The 14,439-nt window shown below is 40.9% G+C and overlaps 1 protein-coding gene across 2 annotated transcripts in view; it reads left to right on the top strand.

Moving 5' to 3' along the window:
* Nucleotides 1-12,490, top strand: part of GPATCH2L (G-patch domain containing 2 like) — a 39,871-nt gene extending 27,381 nt beyond the window's left edge. The window contains exons 9-10 of one of the 2 annotated variants that reach the window (XM_072337977.1): nucleotides 776-867; nucleotides 5,779-12,490. In XM_072337977.1, the coding sequence (XP_072194078.1) occupies nucleotides 776-867; nucleotides 5,779-5,975 (289 nt within the window). In that variant the 3' untranslated portion in view covers nucleotides 5,976-12,490. The remainder of the gene's footprint in view (nucleotides 1-775; nucleotides 868-5,778) is intronic. The other variant, XM_072337978.1, reaches the window with a different exon arrangement.
* Nucleotides 12,491-14,439: the final 1,949 nt, after the last annotated feature.

The following is a 14,439-nucleotide window of genomic DNA, read 5'->3' as shown; positions in this document are numbered from 1 at the left end:
TGTCTTTTTCTGTATGAATCTTCATTTCTTCCTATGTGTAGATCTCAGAGGAAGGCTCTTTCTGAGCCTTTCCTAATGAGGCAGATTTCTTCTTAACTGACTAAAGCTTTGACTGGAATGGTCATCAGTAGGCTTAACACTGGTATGGCTGGGACAGTTTTTGCCTTTCCACTCTGTTTCAGGTGTAGAAAGTCTATAACATTGTCAGCCAGATTCAGCTGTTTCCATTGCATTATCTATAAGGAAATTTTCATTTTGAAAATGCACACAACAGTTTTCAGTTTGTAGCTAAATTTATGAACTTACTTTTGTAGTCATTTGGACACCCCAGGATGTACTCTATAGCTCTAAATATGCATATGTAGTAAAATAATTTCTGAGTAAGTGAGCAAAATCATTTCTTCTTCCAGGCAGTTTTGCAGGCGTTTTTTTAAACTCATGCAGAAATAATGATAGGATGTGCCATATTGTTGCTGCTTGAGCACGTCTTTACTTATGCGAGAGTTATTTGAAAGGGATTACAATACCGTATCCTTTAAATGCTAGGAAATAATAATTATTGTGTTCAGTTTATGGGTGTGCACTCTTAAAGAAACGGAAGCGTAATGGTATGGTAACAAAATGTGTGAGGGGAAACTTCCCTGAGAGCCTTGTGATTCACTTTGGTTGCTGGTTAAGAGACCGATGCAGAGAAAGGCTGAAGATGATCGGCCAGAATCTTGTGGGAAGGTGACACTGGAACAGAGTTTAATTTGCTGTTTTAATTTCTCTGTAGGCAAGCAAATGTACACCTGGGACCACCGTGCTCAAGGGACATCAAGAGGAAACGAAAGCCAGCTGCAGCCTCCATGTCCAGCCCAACACCAGGTAGCCTGGATTTCTGTGTGTGTCAGCATTTCTAAAGTCGTGTCCCTCTTGGGCAGAGTGCCAGAGGCAGAGTAGTGGAAAACAGCATTACCTCAGTTTGAAACTAAAAAAATGTGAGAGAAAGGCAGCTTGTGAGAAAACGTCGTGTGGTTTTTGCGTAGCGTGAAAAGCTGCCCAATAAACAGATCTGATGATGCAGTTGTGTTAAGCTAGCAGAACTTAGTGCTTCGCTGTGTGGTAGCTAATAATCTGTTTTGTCAAAAGGTGTTCTTTCTGCAGTGCCTAAATTGTGCAGCAGATGATGATCAGCTTGCAGGAGTGTGTTCCTCTGCTTTTGGGTTGACATCCGCTGGTGGCTTTGGTGCCCTTTTTCAGGGTGCCTCAAGGCACTTTGCAGGAGGAGGAGAAGTCAGGCAATTTTTGTGTGGTCACTCAGTGAGAAGAGCTGTATTCTCTTAGAGCTGTCCTACTGCTGTAGCTTGAAACAGTCACTTTTCTTAGTCTGAGGTTGTAGTGGTTAAAAATGGTTTATTCATCATTTCAGAATCTGAGAAAGCGTGAATCTGCAGAACACAGAGGGTTTTAGGAGAATTCTTTATCACTTGTAGCATTTTTCCTGCTACTAAATGGCCAGTGTCCTCCCAGCGAGCTCATTCAGACACTGTACAATCCAGTAACAAAGAGCTGGTTGAGCTGATTGGAAAAATGGTGACGTGAAAACCATAAAGGCCAAAGGAACTAGTGATTAATAGGAGGAATGAGGTTTCGTGGGTTTCTTTGTAGGTCAGGTGGATAGCAAATAGAATAATGGAACAGGGAGGAAAGTTGTGCCATCTTTCCAGGCCAGAGATCTGGATTGGAGAATGTCTGAAAGGTTCTGTGTTATAAAAGAAGTTTACCTGTAAATTAATAATCTGTTGCTCAATGAAAGCATTAATTTTATTGACCGTTTATGTAGGATGTCCTTTTCTAGCTTTTGAGTATCCTGTAGTAGGGCATTCAGACTTGTACAGTGAAAGGATTTGTAAAGTTGTGTATTGGTAGCCGCAGAATTGTAGTTCTTGGTATAGTAGGTTTTCTTGGCATGAATGCTGATGTCTCATTATGATGAGATACTGTTACTTGTCTGTCTACTTTTTACTTCAGAGTGTAATTTCTGTGCTGCGTTGCTGCTTACATTCTATAGCAGAGCTTCTATTTCTATACCTGTATCTTTCAAAATATTACGTAAGTTGTATTTGATTTGACAAAGTGCATAATGAACATTTTTCATGGAACTGAATCTACATCTGGACTGGAACTCAGCAGTGGAAAATAGCACAGAGGTCTGATAGTCTGTCAGGGAGGAGTGGGAGAAAACAAAGTGTTAGAACTTAAGGAAGGAGAGTGTAGCTGTGGAATCTGGACAAGATGCTTGTGTTGAGCATGGAGAGAAAACTGCTGCAAGATCTTATATGGTCAGAAATGGCAAAGATCTCTGCCTTCGAACCTGATTAGAAACATCTCCAGCAACGTTAACAGATGGACAGGCTTTTCTACAGTACTTGCAGAAAGAAGCTTCTGTGATTGGGTAACTGAAGCTGCATCCTTGCTGACTTTCTACAGCAGTCTCTCAGTTGCAGCTGGAGCACAGCCTGGGCATATAACTTGGAACTGTCTGAAACTTGATATTATTTCCATGCTCTGACTGCAGAATTATTAATGCCCAAAGAAATAACACAGAATTCTCTGCAGTAATGCAGAATTAACTGAAGCAACTTATGCTTGCTGGATGTTGGTGGGACAGATGTAGTTTTTTTTGCCTTGTGTACACCTACGCATCACTGCATAGATGTCATATGCTGAATTCCCCTGTCCCTGAGGAATCAGGGCAGCCTCGTTTTCTCCCTGCAGAGGCTCTTTCTGTTTGTGGTGCCTTATTCCTTTTGCAAAAGATGGAACACGGGTGAATCAAAATGCAGGCCCATGCCTGCCGCTGCAGAAATACAGTGCTGGATTTCTTCACTTTTAAATCGTTTCTTAGCAGAGTCCAACTGTGCTCGTCTCACTTGTTGACCAGGTCCTGCTTCAGTGATCTCCTTTTTTGCAACCTGAGTGCCCCATGGAGGTGAAGGACACAGCCTGAGCTGGCTCCATCAGTCAGCAGAACAAATGGGCTTGCTCTGCCGAACATCGGGCCATCTCAGATTCCACCTCTTTTATAGAGATGAGTGATGAAGAGGGGCTCGTTCCGCTTTGCTGCTGTATTAATACACATCAGGGGCCAGCTCCCGGCACTAAATCACGCTACTGCATACATCTGTTATCGGACTCCTCACCACTGTGATGAACAAGACTGCAGATAGAGGCTTCCTCGTGTCATTCTTTATAGGATTTTCCTAAAAGAATAAATAGCTCAAATCTCTGCCAACACTCTCCCCTGTCATTGTGATGAATTTAGCTTCTTTCTTAAACATGCAGCTACAAATCTTCCCCTGTCACCTCCCCCGCCACAGTCATCCACTGAAAGTTTTGAGTTGAATTTGGCTGAAATCAGAAGATGCTAATAAAAGGAATATGGGATGTGGATGCCGGCTTCTTTCTAGTTGCAGGAATGAGAGAAAGGAGCTAAAGATATGTTTATTTGAGACCCAAGCAAACTAAGTTTATTCTGTTGTCTTCTCACATGTTTTTCTGACAATACTTAAGGGTTTGTAGTTATGTTTTGTTAGAGACTTCTATATGAATGTCAAAGGACATTCTACCATAGCAGAAATACCACAGTCTTTATCATTGTAGTGTTAAAATTCCATTACTTGCCACAGTTTGAGGTTAACTAGCCTGAATATCACAACTGACTTGCTGAAAAATAGCATTTTAGGAGAAGACCTTTGTGGTGAGACAAAAGAAAAAATGGGCAGAAAATTCATTTGCTTTTCAGGAAATGACAATTAATATAAAAAATGAGTTGTGTGAGTGTTGAGAGAAACTGGAGATGAAAGTTAGTGCTTTCTGTGCTGCGTGATACTTGTGTGTGTGACTCCTAATGCATAAGGCTTTAACAAGGTAAGATCAAAAGTCTAACTGGGGTAATTTGGCTAAAGGATAAGGGAATCTGCAGAAACATTGGCTGTACTAGATCAGATCAAAAGCTTGTCTAATTCAGGGACCAAAAGCCAGTGCCTAGAGAGAAGGAAAGCCTGTGGTGATAAAAGTCCTTCAAACTTTCAATGATCTACTACTAGGGCCATCAGAATTCACTGATGGTGTCCTTGTGTTCTGCTAGGCTCCATTGTGATATGTTTTTGGTGTGATTTCCTCAGTGGCATAGTGGTCTGAGAAGTAGTGTGTATTTCCTTATTGTAATTATTCTCTAGTCTGAAAGGGATCTCAGGAAGGTTGTTGTGTCTGTCTTTCCTTTGTTAGAGTAGACCACAAATGTACATGGTCATGAAACACGTGGTGAACAACTGTCCAACTTTATGTTGATGTGTTTGTGGTTATGTGCTTTAGGCACCTATACATGTAGCAGTGCACATGGTAACCAACATTTTATTCAGGCACCGCAGTGATGAGTCTGGATGAAAAATCTTCATAAGTAGCCTTTGTTTCTCTTTGTATGCATTCATACTTGTAAAATAAATACACATCAAAGTTTTAAAAGGTGTCAGCAGCTTCTGAAACTGCTTATCACAGAACAGTCTGAGCAGTGGCCATTCAGTGATTTCTTGCCTCTCAGTTTCTTGTGAATGCTAATACATTTAATCTTAGTCATAGTGTGGTGGTACCTCATGATGAGAAGCCACAGGTGGGGAGACTGCTAGTGAGGGTCCTCTGTGTGGTGTTGGTGGTAATTAATAGTTTAAGGGTTTTTAACTTGTTTTGTTACTGTTTTTTTCTGCATATTTCCTCTGGCGTCCAGACAAAGATCAAAAGGCTCAAAGTAAAATGTGCCTTGTATTGTTATCAGCTGTGTTGTTGTAGATGCGTGTGAATGACTCACTGTTTTAGATGGCCAAGAATGTTGGATTCCAGGTCTACTGAGTGCATTAACCACAAGCCGCAGCCATCACTACTAACTTTTTATGTAAATTTTAAAGCAGTCAGTCTTCTAGTTGAGGCTTGCTGTGGCCTTTTTATCATTCATCCACTACAGAACAGCAGAGTCAACTTGTACGGGAAGTACACAAACAGTTATTATCTGTTGGGAGAATACAAGGCAAAAGTGACGTACTGGGTACTGAAGCAGTTACTTGTTCAAAAAAACCCGTGGTTGCCCAAAAGACTCTTCTGGCAATTTCTTGTTTTTATCTTCTTCTGTTCTGCTTGCGATTCAGGATACTGAGAATGGCAGTAAACTGTCATATCTCCAGGTTTCTTAAAATCATTCGAGAAATTTGGGTTACTGTTCAGTTGAGCTGTGGATCTGCAGATCTTCCCTGCTAATTGTATCTTGTTCCATTTTGAACCAGTGGTCGTGTTGAGAAAACAAGAATGGATTCCAACCTAGCATAGCAGGCAACTTCTTGCTCTCATAGTCTGGTTCACCATATTGAATATACGTGGAGGTTCATGGTATTGTCAGCACCAGTGAGCTCTGTTTTCTTCTTTAAGTGAACTTTGCAATCTGGAAATGGACGATATTTCAGAGACTTTGAAATTCTTGATTTTCAGTAGGAACTTTGACAGATGGAACTTAAAGTTCGGAATGTGGAAATCATCAGGGCAACGATGCTAATGCCATCAAGCATTCATATTGCAAAGAACCTGGAGAGAGCAGAACTGGCAGGAACTCAATAAATAAAACCCTCGTATATATAAGTATTGAAGTATATGAGGAGTTTGCCACGAAGTCGCTCGTTCTAACATTTTTTAATTTCCTTTTCCTGTTCTCTTTCTCTGTTCCCCCTTTTCTGCAATTTTATATTCCAGCAACTTTATCTGTGCACGTGGATGCTGCAGAGTCAGACCTACCAGCAACACCGCCGTCCCCAAGATCCCAGAACCTTGAATGGACAGGGAAAATACCAGCAGCTGAGAAAGCCACAATTGCTGCCTCCACTAACTTTTTTAAAATGCCGCCAGAGAAGAGCCCTGGATACAGCCAAAAGGAAGCACTGCAGCTGTAAAAGCTTGCTGGATTTTGGACGTGTTTGACTCTGGTGTATGTCTCCACCAAACATCTTGTTTGGCGATGGAGATTCCTCAGTATTGGCGTGTGATGTGCGCCATTATCCAGACAGAATCTGTGTTTAAAAACAGGTAACAAGTGTTGGGACTGCAGTGACTGTTTAAAATGTTCTTGCTATTGCTGTATTTATTATGCATTCATCTCCTTACCTGATGCCAAGTCATACATGCTGGATTGTGTACAGAATCTTTTGGGTTTCAGATCTTGGATCTTTGTTCACTTTGTGCTTATTTGCTGCATTTAGCATTTTCTGGCTGAAAGTTCCCGCTGCTGCTCAAGGAGTCAAAAGTCACCCCCTGCTTTCTTCTAGGCCAGGAGGATTTCTTGGCTGGGTAATTAGAATGATAGCGAGTTGAAATGTGTAAGCAGAATTCTGTGTTTGCAGAATGTTTTCAGGCCGTGTGTATGAACTTGAGCCATATTCCTTCTAATGAGACAAGTACAGTGCATGCCAATTCAGAAATTGCCATTGGCCCATTAGCAGCATGGTCCCTTAGACCTTTTTTTCTCTCTTGTTCTAAATGTCTTCCGTCTTGTTTGTGTATTGCATGTTCTTTTCTAAATCTTCCAAGGACTTGGAAGAACCAGTTGGACATAAATGTGCAAACTGATGTCACGGAAAGGAACTTGGACCTCTGACACGCCTGAAGTACATTAGAGGATGTACCAAACTTCTGTTTCTCAGTGTTTAACTTCAAAACTGATTGTCAGCATTTCCCAGCACATTTCCACTGAAGTTAACAGATAGCTGAATGAAAAAACATTTAAAGTCTCTCGCTCCCTTCAAAAAGTATTGTCTGCTCTGTCTGCTGGAGGTGTCTCCACCTGCTGATGATTGTACTTTACTCTGAAGCATACTCAGAAGAAATTCTGTTCTCTATGTAATGCTTCCACTTTGTTCTGTTACCTTCTATGTTGCAGTATATCTGGGTAGTGATTTCTCCCTACTTTTCTTGTATTCTTGATCATATTACACTTTAATTATGCTATTTGCAGCATATTTTGGAGTTCATTTTTAGCATATATACCTGCATAGCATGTGTCAAGGGACCGGTGACCTCACGGGTTCTTAAGTCCTTTAACAACAGAATATATTTGTATGCATACCATTGTTTTTACTTTCCTCACTGGGTGGAGCTTTCAGACAGGACTGTTAAAGCTTTTAAAATTCATAATGAATATGGAAGTGCACTTAGAACTGTTTTTACTCTTTTTGCAGTGGTTTTAATTGTTTTGCAGTGTTTACCTCTGTTTTATAAATCAGTAGCTGAGGGACATATTTGATAGCAAGGCTATATGATGGTATTTTATATTTAATTATGTATTAAAATGTTAAATGCTCATAATGTATACAAAACAAATATGGAATGGCTCCATCTAAATGCAGATTGACAAATACAGTTATGTTACAGACATGCTGCCTATCTCTGATCCCCTAATACCTGCTTATTCTTGGGGAGAGATCCAGATTGGATTTACATTTCGCAGCCCAAGCAAACTGTCAGATCTGTCCATGCAAATCCCTCTCAAAACATTTTTGTTGTTGTTAGTGGTACATTTTAGAACTATTTAGATCAAGAAAAGCCCTTTTATCTTGCTAAAGAAGTACAGGGGTCAGTTCAGATTATGAGACAGGCTGTGGGGGTTTTGTGGAGAAAGGAGTACTCCTGCTTTAAAGTAGTTACTGGATTGTCTTACTTTTGTATTTTAAACACTTGGTTCAGTGGTGCTTGGGAGTCAGTGGAAGAGGTCTCAGCACTAGGAGGGCCTGTAGTCTGGAACTGAAACTCTTGTCTATGTAGGATTCATAAGCACATTCAAGGCAAAGGTGGTCATCACCTTCTTGTTACAGTGTGCAGATGAATTTTAGTTTTGGGAACCTTGTTTCCTAACCTGCAGGCAGTTTAGTGACAAGGAGTGATCTCCCTAAAAGAGCATATGTGCAATTGAGAGAGGCTTTTATCTGAAGAACGACCTTCCAAAACTTCACTTGATTTGAGTCTATTCAACAGACACACTCCTGTTTCAATTTAGTTGGAATTTTAAATGGTGGTCTTTTGTGCTCCCCCTTTTTACAACTATTCTGATAGTGTATGATCTATTCCAAGGATTGTTTGGAGTAGTTCTGTTTTTCCTGTAATCTAAGGACAATTTTAAAACTTTTATGAGAGTTGTTATGGGGTTTTAGGGAATTAACAGCCTTTCTCTCACTCTTGGGAGAGACACCAGACTTGACATGATATTTCTCTGGGGGCACTGCGAGATAAATTATCATCAGCTTTTCCTATTGAGGTCAGTAGCACTGTTCATCTGGTTAAGCCCTTAGTTAGACTGTAAGCTCCCTAGGAGGTCTTACTTGCCTTTAAAGGTTGCGTGTACCTTTGGCACTACTGAAGAGCAGCTCTAGCAGGCCTTGTCTTGATAAATTGTGTTTCCTGCCACTGCAACTTCCTGAAAGTGAAGGGAGACTCAAATTCTTGCAGCTACCCTCTCTTTAGTATTTCTGTGTTAGACTCCATTTGTAGGTCGATCAGGCTCTTGATCAAATTTGATTCTCTTGACTGGCAGACAACCTAAATGAATCACATGTCATGTTCCATCTTATTACTCCAGGGTGTTTATCTAAATTCATCGTCATACTTCAGTAGCTTGATTCAGATTTCAATATTTGCAGCATTCTGAGATGAATGAAGCAAGTGTGTTGTTTTGCAGTACTCACTTGTATTCTACTTCTTGTCCACCAGGACTCCCCAGTTATTTCCAGATCTGTCTTCCTCTCCAGTTGATCTTCAGCCAGTGTCTTACACGGGGCTAGTTTGTCCCAGATGCAAGAACCTCTACCTGCCTTGGGGTGAGATTCAGGAGGTTATTGTCTGCTTACTCATTCAATCTGTCAAGGTCCCTCTGGAAGGTACCCCCCCCACTCTCTTGAATGTTAGCAACTTTCTCCATTATGCTTTTTCTGTTATTGCTGAGCTTATGTTCTGTCTCTTTCTCTGCATCACTCATGAAAACACAGAATAGCATCAATCCCAGTATTGTCTTTTGAGGCATGCAAAAGCATGCGTCAAAAACTTGACACCATGTAGGCTCCAAACCATCGGTCATTCTTTGAGCCTGACAGGTCAGCCAGTTTCTCACCAGCCTTAATGGGCTGCACGCAGAGCTCCCCAGTACAGTTTATAAGGATGCTGTGAGAAACTGCAACAGGAGGTTTGCTGAAATCAATGCAAGCAGCATCCACTGCCCTCCACTGGCATTTCATTCTAGAAGGCAGTCAGATTCATACCTCATTAAGTCCGACTGCCTCTCCTAGCCACCCTCTTGTCCTTTGAATGCTTGGAAATGGCTTGCAGAACTTGCTCAATAAACTTCGGAGGGGCAGAGGTAAGGCTGAGTAGCCTGTCATTCCCAGGTCCTCTTCATTGCATTTTTATAAAGTGGCATAATGTATTCTACTTCCTGCGTCTGTCATTGAGGACCTCACGCAATTGCTACAGGTTTGCAAAGTGATAAAGACCAGCTCATAATGACATTATTATGCAAAGAGGGCTTTGTTTTTGTACAAGAATGTGTACATGTAGTGGAAGAGAAAGCCAGAGCTGGGAGGAGAACATTTAGTTGTTCTTCTTTGCACATTTCTTGTAGCTCCTATGAGCTTTAGTGAGGCTTAAGCTCCAGTTTGGTAGATAACGCAGGGGTGCAAACTGAAGATTGAATTTATGATTTTAAGGTAAGGTATAGTAAAGAGTGAAGGAGGCAGGAAACAGTAGTTGGAGAGAAGCTCATAAGGGGCTGGGACTAGTGCTACTGAATGATAGATTAGCTTCATGACTGTACTACGCAGAGGTGTGTCTTGCCAGCATTCCTGAGTAATGATATTGAGATGCTTAGTGCTGCCCTTCAGACTGTAGAAGCTCACTCTGTTACTTGGTGGATGTTGCAGACAGCTGCTAGGTGGGCAGAGAATGAGAAGGAAATCGGTGAAGAACAGTCACTGAGAATCTTCTTTATTGTAATTGCCCTCTGCGCTGAAGAAAGATGCTACGATGTATATGCCTGTAAACTGAGAAGGAATTGTGTCAAGCAGACAAGGACTTTGCTTTAATGTCTTCAGGATCAGTTTCAGTAAAGCAAAAGTAAAGCCTGCTATTTGTCATTTGTTCAGAAAATGTATTTTAATAGCCCTTTACAGGAGACTGTCAAGGGAGAACAAACTTCTGTTCTCACTGCAATACTGTATTGTTGTATCTTTGTCTCCTGCATTCTAATCCTGTTTGTGTTTGCATTGAGGCATTCTGGTTTTGTACTATAAAATACAGGGAAAATATGATAATGCTGCTTAGGGCAAAAAACATAAGTGACTACTTGCTGTAAAGAAGGCAAAATTATCAGAGGCCATTAATTTTTACCCAGTGCAAGAACAGAATTCAGCATAGAGAAAGAACAGAGTGTCTTAACTACATCGAAGCATTTTGTTCTTCAAGGAAGTGAACTGTGTCACTGGCATATGAGACTGAACTGTCACTAAAGCCTGGGCACCCATGCATGTCTATCCCGCAGTCAGGTATACCAACTTGTGGAGACAAAATGCACTTCCCAGCTTTGATGGAGGTAAAATTCCATCTCAAGTGCAAACGTGGCTGTTGGTCTGATTCCACTGTGTTGAGAATAATGTGTCAGCTGGCATAACTGGAAAAGAGACTGCTTGTACCACCTCACAGAACTGGTAAAATTGAAAGATGGGCTGATACATTCAGTAATATTGAAGAAAGATGCAAAATATATATACCTGCAAATAATAATCACAAAAAAGTATTGCTGACCCCTGCATGTGTGACCCGGTGTATTCGTTGACTTAAAGCAGAGCTGCCGGTGCTCTGAGGATGATCAGGGTTTTGCAGAGCTGTTCTGTTTTAATCGCAGTCTGAAGAAAATGGGGTGAAGAGCGTAAGAGAAGAAGCACTAGGTCAGGTCAAAGGTCTGTCCTGCTTGGTATTCTGTTTCTCACAGTGCCCAATCTTGTAGGCATAGAGGTTACTTAATAACAAATGAGTTGTGATTCCTCCCTTTACAATCTGTTAGCCCCAGTGTCTGCTCTCAGAAAGATAGAAACTTTGTATCAGCATCCTGACACTCTTTCTTGCTATGCTTTTTTCAGCAAGATTGAAAAGTCCTGTTCTTCCTTTACAGCTATCTTCTTTGTTGTGTACAACTATCTGTTGGCAGTCAACAAGTGCTTGTATTCCCTTAACTTACTGTCAGTCACTTTTCATAAGCTTCACAGTATAAAACTTGTCATTCAGCCTTTTAGTTCCTTTCCCCTGTGAACTTTGCCAGTATTCCACATTCATCTGCACTGAGTTCTAGTGTATTCTCTACAAAAGCAGGAAATCTTGCTTCCCTCTTGCAATTCATGCTTCATATATTTGCATAGCCAAATATCATAGTCCTTGCTGCCCAAACAGTGCCACAACTGTGATAGAAGTCGTATTCCTGCAGCTGACCCTGAATCTGAAGTTCTTATATCTGCTTTTCAACACATAAGCTCCTATAAAGTAAGAATAGTCTTCATTTTTTTGAATTCCAAAATTCATTGTGTTTCCTTTAGCTGTGTTACAGTGCAGTATTGAATGAAAAGTTCATATAATTCAGTATATTTGAGAGCTTAGTCTGTCTGGTTTGCCTCTGTGACGGCTGGTAACTTTCACTATCATACTAAAAGAACAAGATGGAAGGTTTCTTCCCATGGAAAAGCCCTGCCACACTCATCTGAGAGAATGTGGTGTGCCTGCAGGAAACTGTTTTCTGTGAATCTCTTGTGTAATGTTAGGGAGCAGTAACCCTGTAGAGAGAGTGCAACCTTCAAATACATCACGCTATCTTTTTTCCAAAATAGATGTAATATCCCAGTGGTAACATAGTGCCACATTTGAATTGTTGCTTATGTGGTTAAGTCCCTTCCAACCCGTACTGTTCTATGATTATATGATTCACGTCCCAAGTCTTGGATGTAACGTTAATGACTCATGCTAGCATATTTTTTTTTGTCATTGGCCAGAATGCTGTGTGAGAGTGCAGTAAATCGAGACTGCTCTGGCCTGACCTGAGAACCCCCACACATCAGTGAGGCCTTTGAATTTTCTTTCAAATCCAGCAATACCAGACAGTCAGCCAAAGCACCATCAGTTTCGTTTCAGCTTCCTTCTGTCCCAGACAGCTTACTCGGAGGTAGTTCACAAACAGCTGTACTCTAAAGAGCCACACAGTATACGTCACAACTGCTTTACATGGTCATAAGATTTAACTGCATAGTAAGTATTGGATTCTGGATTCTTAGGAGTCTGTTTTGGGGGTAATGTAAACAGGCTTCTTGTTTGTATTCTTTTGTCTTAAACATATATTATCTGGAAAAGGGCCTTGCAGAATCTGTGTTCCAATTATAGAAACTGGAAATAAAATCAATATATGAAAGATTTGTTGTATCTGATACAAAGTGAGCTGAGAGTGGGGGAAAAGGTTCAGTGACATCAAAGTAGATTTACAGAATTGGAATGGTTCATAATCTTTATGCTTCTTTGTCTGTTTCCTTAACTACCTTAATATCTGTTCCCTTCAATATAGACTGCAACCTGAGAGTCTGTAGGAATTGATGACGCTTTTTTCCCTCAAATTGCAAGCTCAGGTGAAGGATTTGAGGTAACTCATCACGTCCATTCTTTGCTCAGTAATTTTTGTTTGTTTCCTAGTTTGCCATGATATCATGTCTAGGCAATCGTGACGCTTCCTGTTTGGAGCTTGAAATGATTCCAGAGTTTCTTAAGTATCCTTTCACTTCCAAGTCACCGCTTTGGATTTGCCAAGTCCCATAAAAGATTTCATTTAAACGAGTGGGTCAGTCTCAGTTGATATTTTAATGGATATCTATTCATTTTGCCAAAAGTAGCATCCTTTTAAGGCTGATTTACATCACTATATTTTACCATGGTAGCAGCAGCTTCAAAGATCAAATTAGCAGTGGACTTTGAATTTTCTCTTTCATGCATTCACGTCCCTAAATTGATAGCTTTGCATGCTTGTGTGAGGAATGAAGCAGAACTCCTTCTACATTAACCGTTCTTTTTCTTTTTTTAAGCTGACTTTTTGTTTGTTTTTTCCTTTTGTCACATGCTCTTCGTTTTACAGGCACGGGGCAGTAACTTGTTATTTGAAGGGCTGCTGGTAACTTCAGTAGTGCGACTCTGGCTGTAGGGTCCCATCAAAGTGGTGACTTTATTCTACTGCTGGTGTTTTTCAGATCATGCTTGTTTCATACTTTTGCACCTCAGAGAATCTGCACCTGATGAAAATACACATGAATACAAGTAGACTAACTACGTCCTTATGGAGGATTTCTCACCTCTCAGTGATATTTCAAATTCAGGAGTGCAAGATTTGTTCTCTACTAAAGTCAAGCAATTTTCCAGTAATGGCGGATACTTGATAGTTGTTTTTTAATGAAAAGAAATACAGAGTTTCATACTGCTAAATGACATTCATTTCATTCGATCCAGGCGAGGGAACAACAGGGAGATACCTGAGGATGAGAACAAGAGGGAGAGCTTATGCACATTTTATTTGGGAGGTGCTACCCTTAGGAAGACAAAAACACATGGAATGTATAAAACACCTTTCAAACAGCATCATATTTGAAGAGCTGGAGAACTTCTTAAAAGGTTCACTGGCATTGCCTTAGGAGTTTTCTTCATTGTGCTTCACTCTATGCTTTGCAAACATGTGGGCTTCACTCAGTCAGTCTCCCCCTGTCCCTGGGGACATCTGCATTCCTGTTTTGAGAAAGCCAGAGATGAAGATTCTCTTAATGCTGTGTGGTGAATGAAAGAAATCATGCGCTTGCTTTCTTGGCTATCCAGTTTCTCTACAAAAGGAGCCTATGAAAGTGAGCTACAAGGGGAGCTTTCATGCACCTTTGCTACATTGCTGGTTCTTTTGGATATCATGGATGCAGCAGGAAGTGGGAATGTGGAGTACAGGAGCAGGTTTCCAGGGTCCGTGGGATGCCATTGCTCTTAGCCAGTGGAGGGGCTGCCATGGGGCTACCCTGGAACAGGTGGCATTTCCTACTCTCCTTACCCACATCAGTAAGAGTGCTGCATGACTTCAGACACTGACTTCCTGGGTTTCCATCTGTTTAGATATTTAAGCAAGTATATTCTTTAACAAAAGAAAGGAAAAAAAAATAACGATTCATGCTTACACATGTAGACAAACCAGGCTATAATTCAGGTGGACAGCATTGCTCTCACTAGTACAGTCAGCCCCCCTGCATGAACAGTACAGTGTAGTCAAGCAGTTGCAAAAGTCGGGGCTTCTCCCCTTTCCTATTGGGTTTCTGCCTCCAT

The sequence above is a fragment of the Excalfactoria chinensis genome, chromosome 5 (genome assembly GCF_039878825.1).
Source record: "Excalfactoria chinensis isolate bCotChi1 chromosome 5, bCotChi1.hap2, whole genome shotgun sequence".
Classification (NCBI taxonomy): domain Eukaryota; kingdom Metazoa; phylum Chordata; class Aves; order Galliformes; family Phasianidae; genus Excalfactoria; species Excalfactoria chinensis.
Note: the sequence above shows the minus strand (reverse complement) of the source record. Positions and strands in the feature narration are given on the sequence as shown.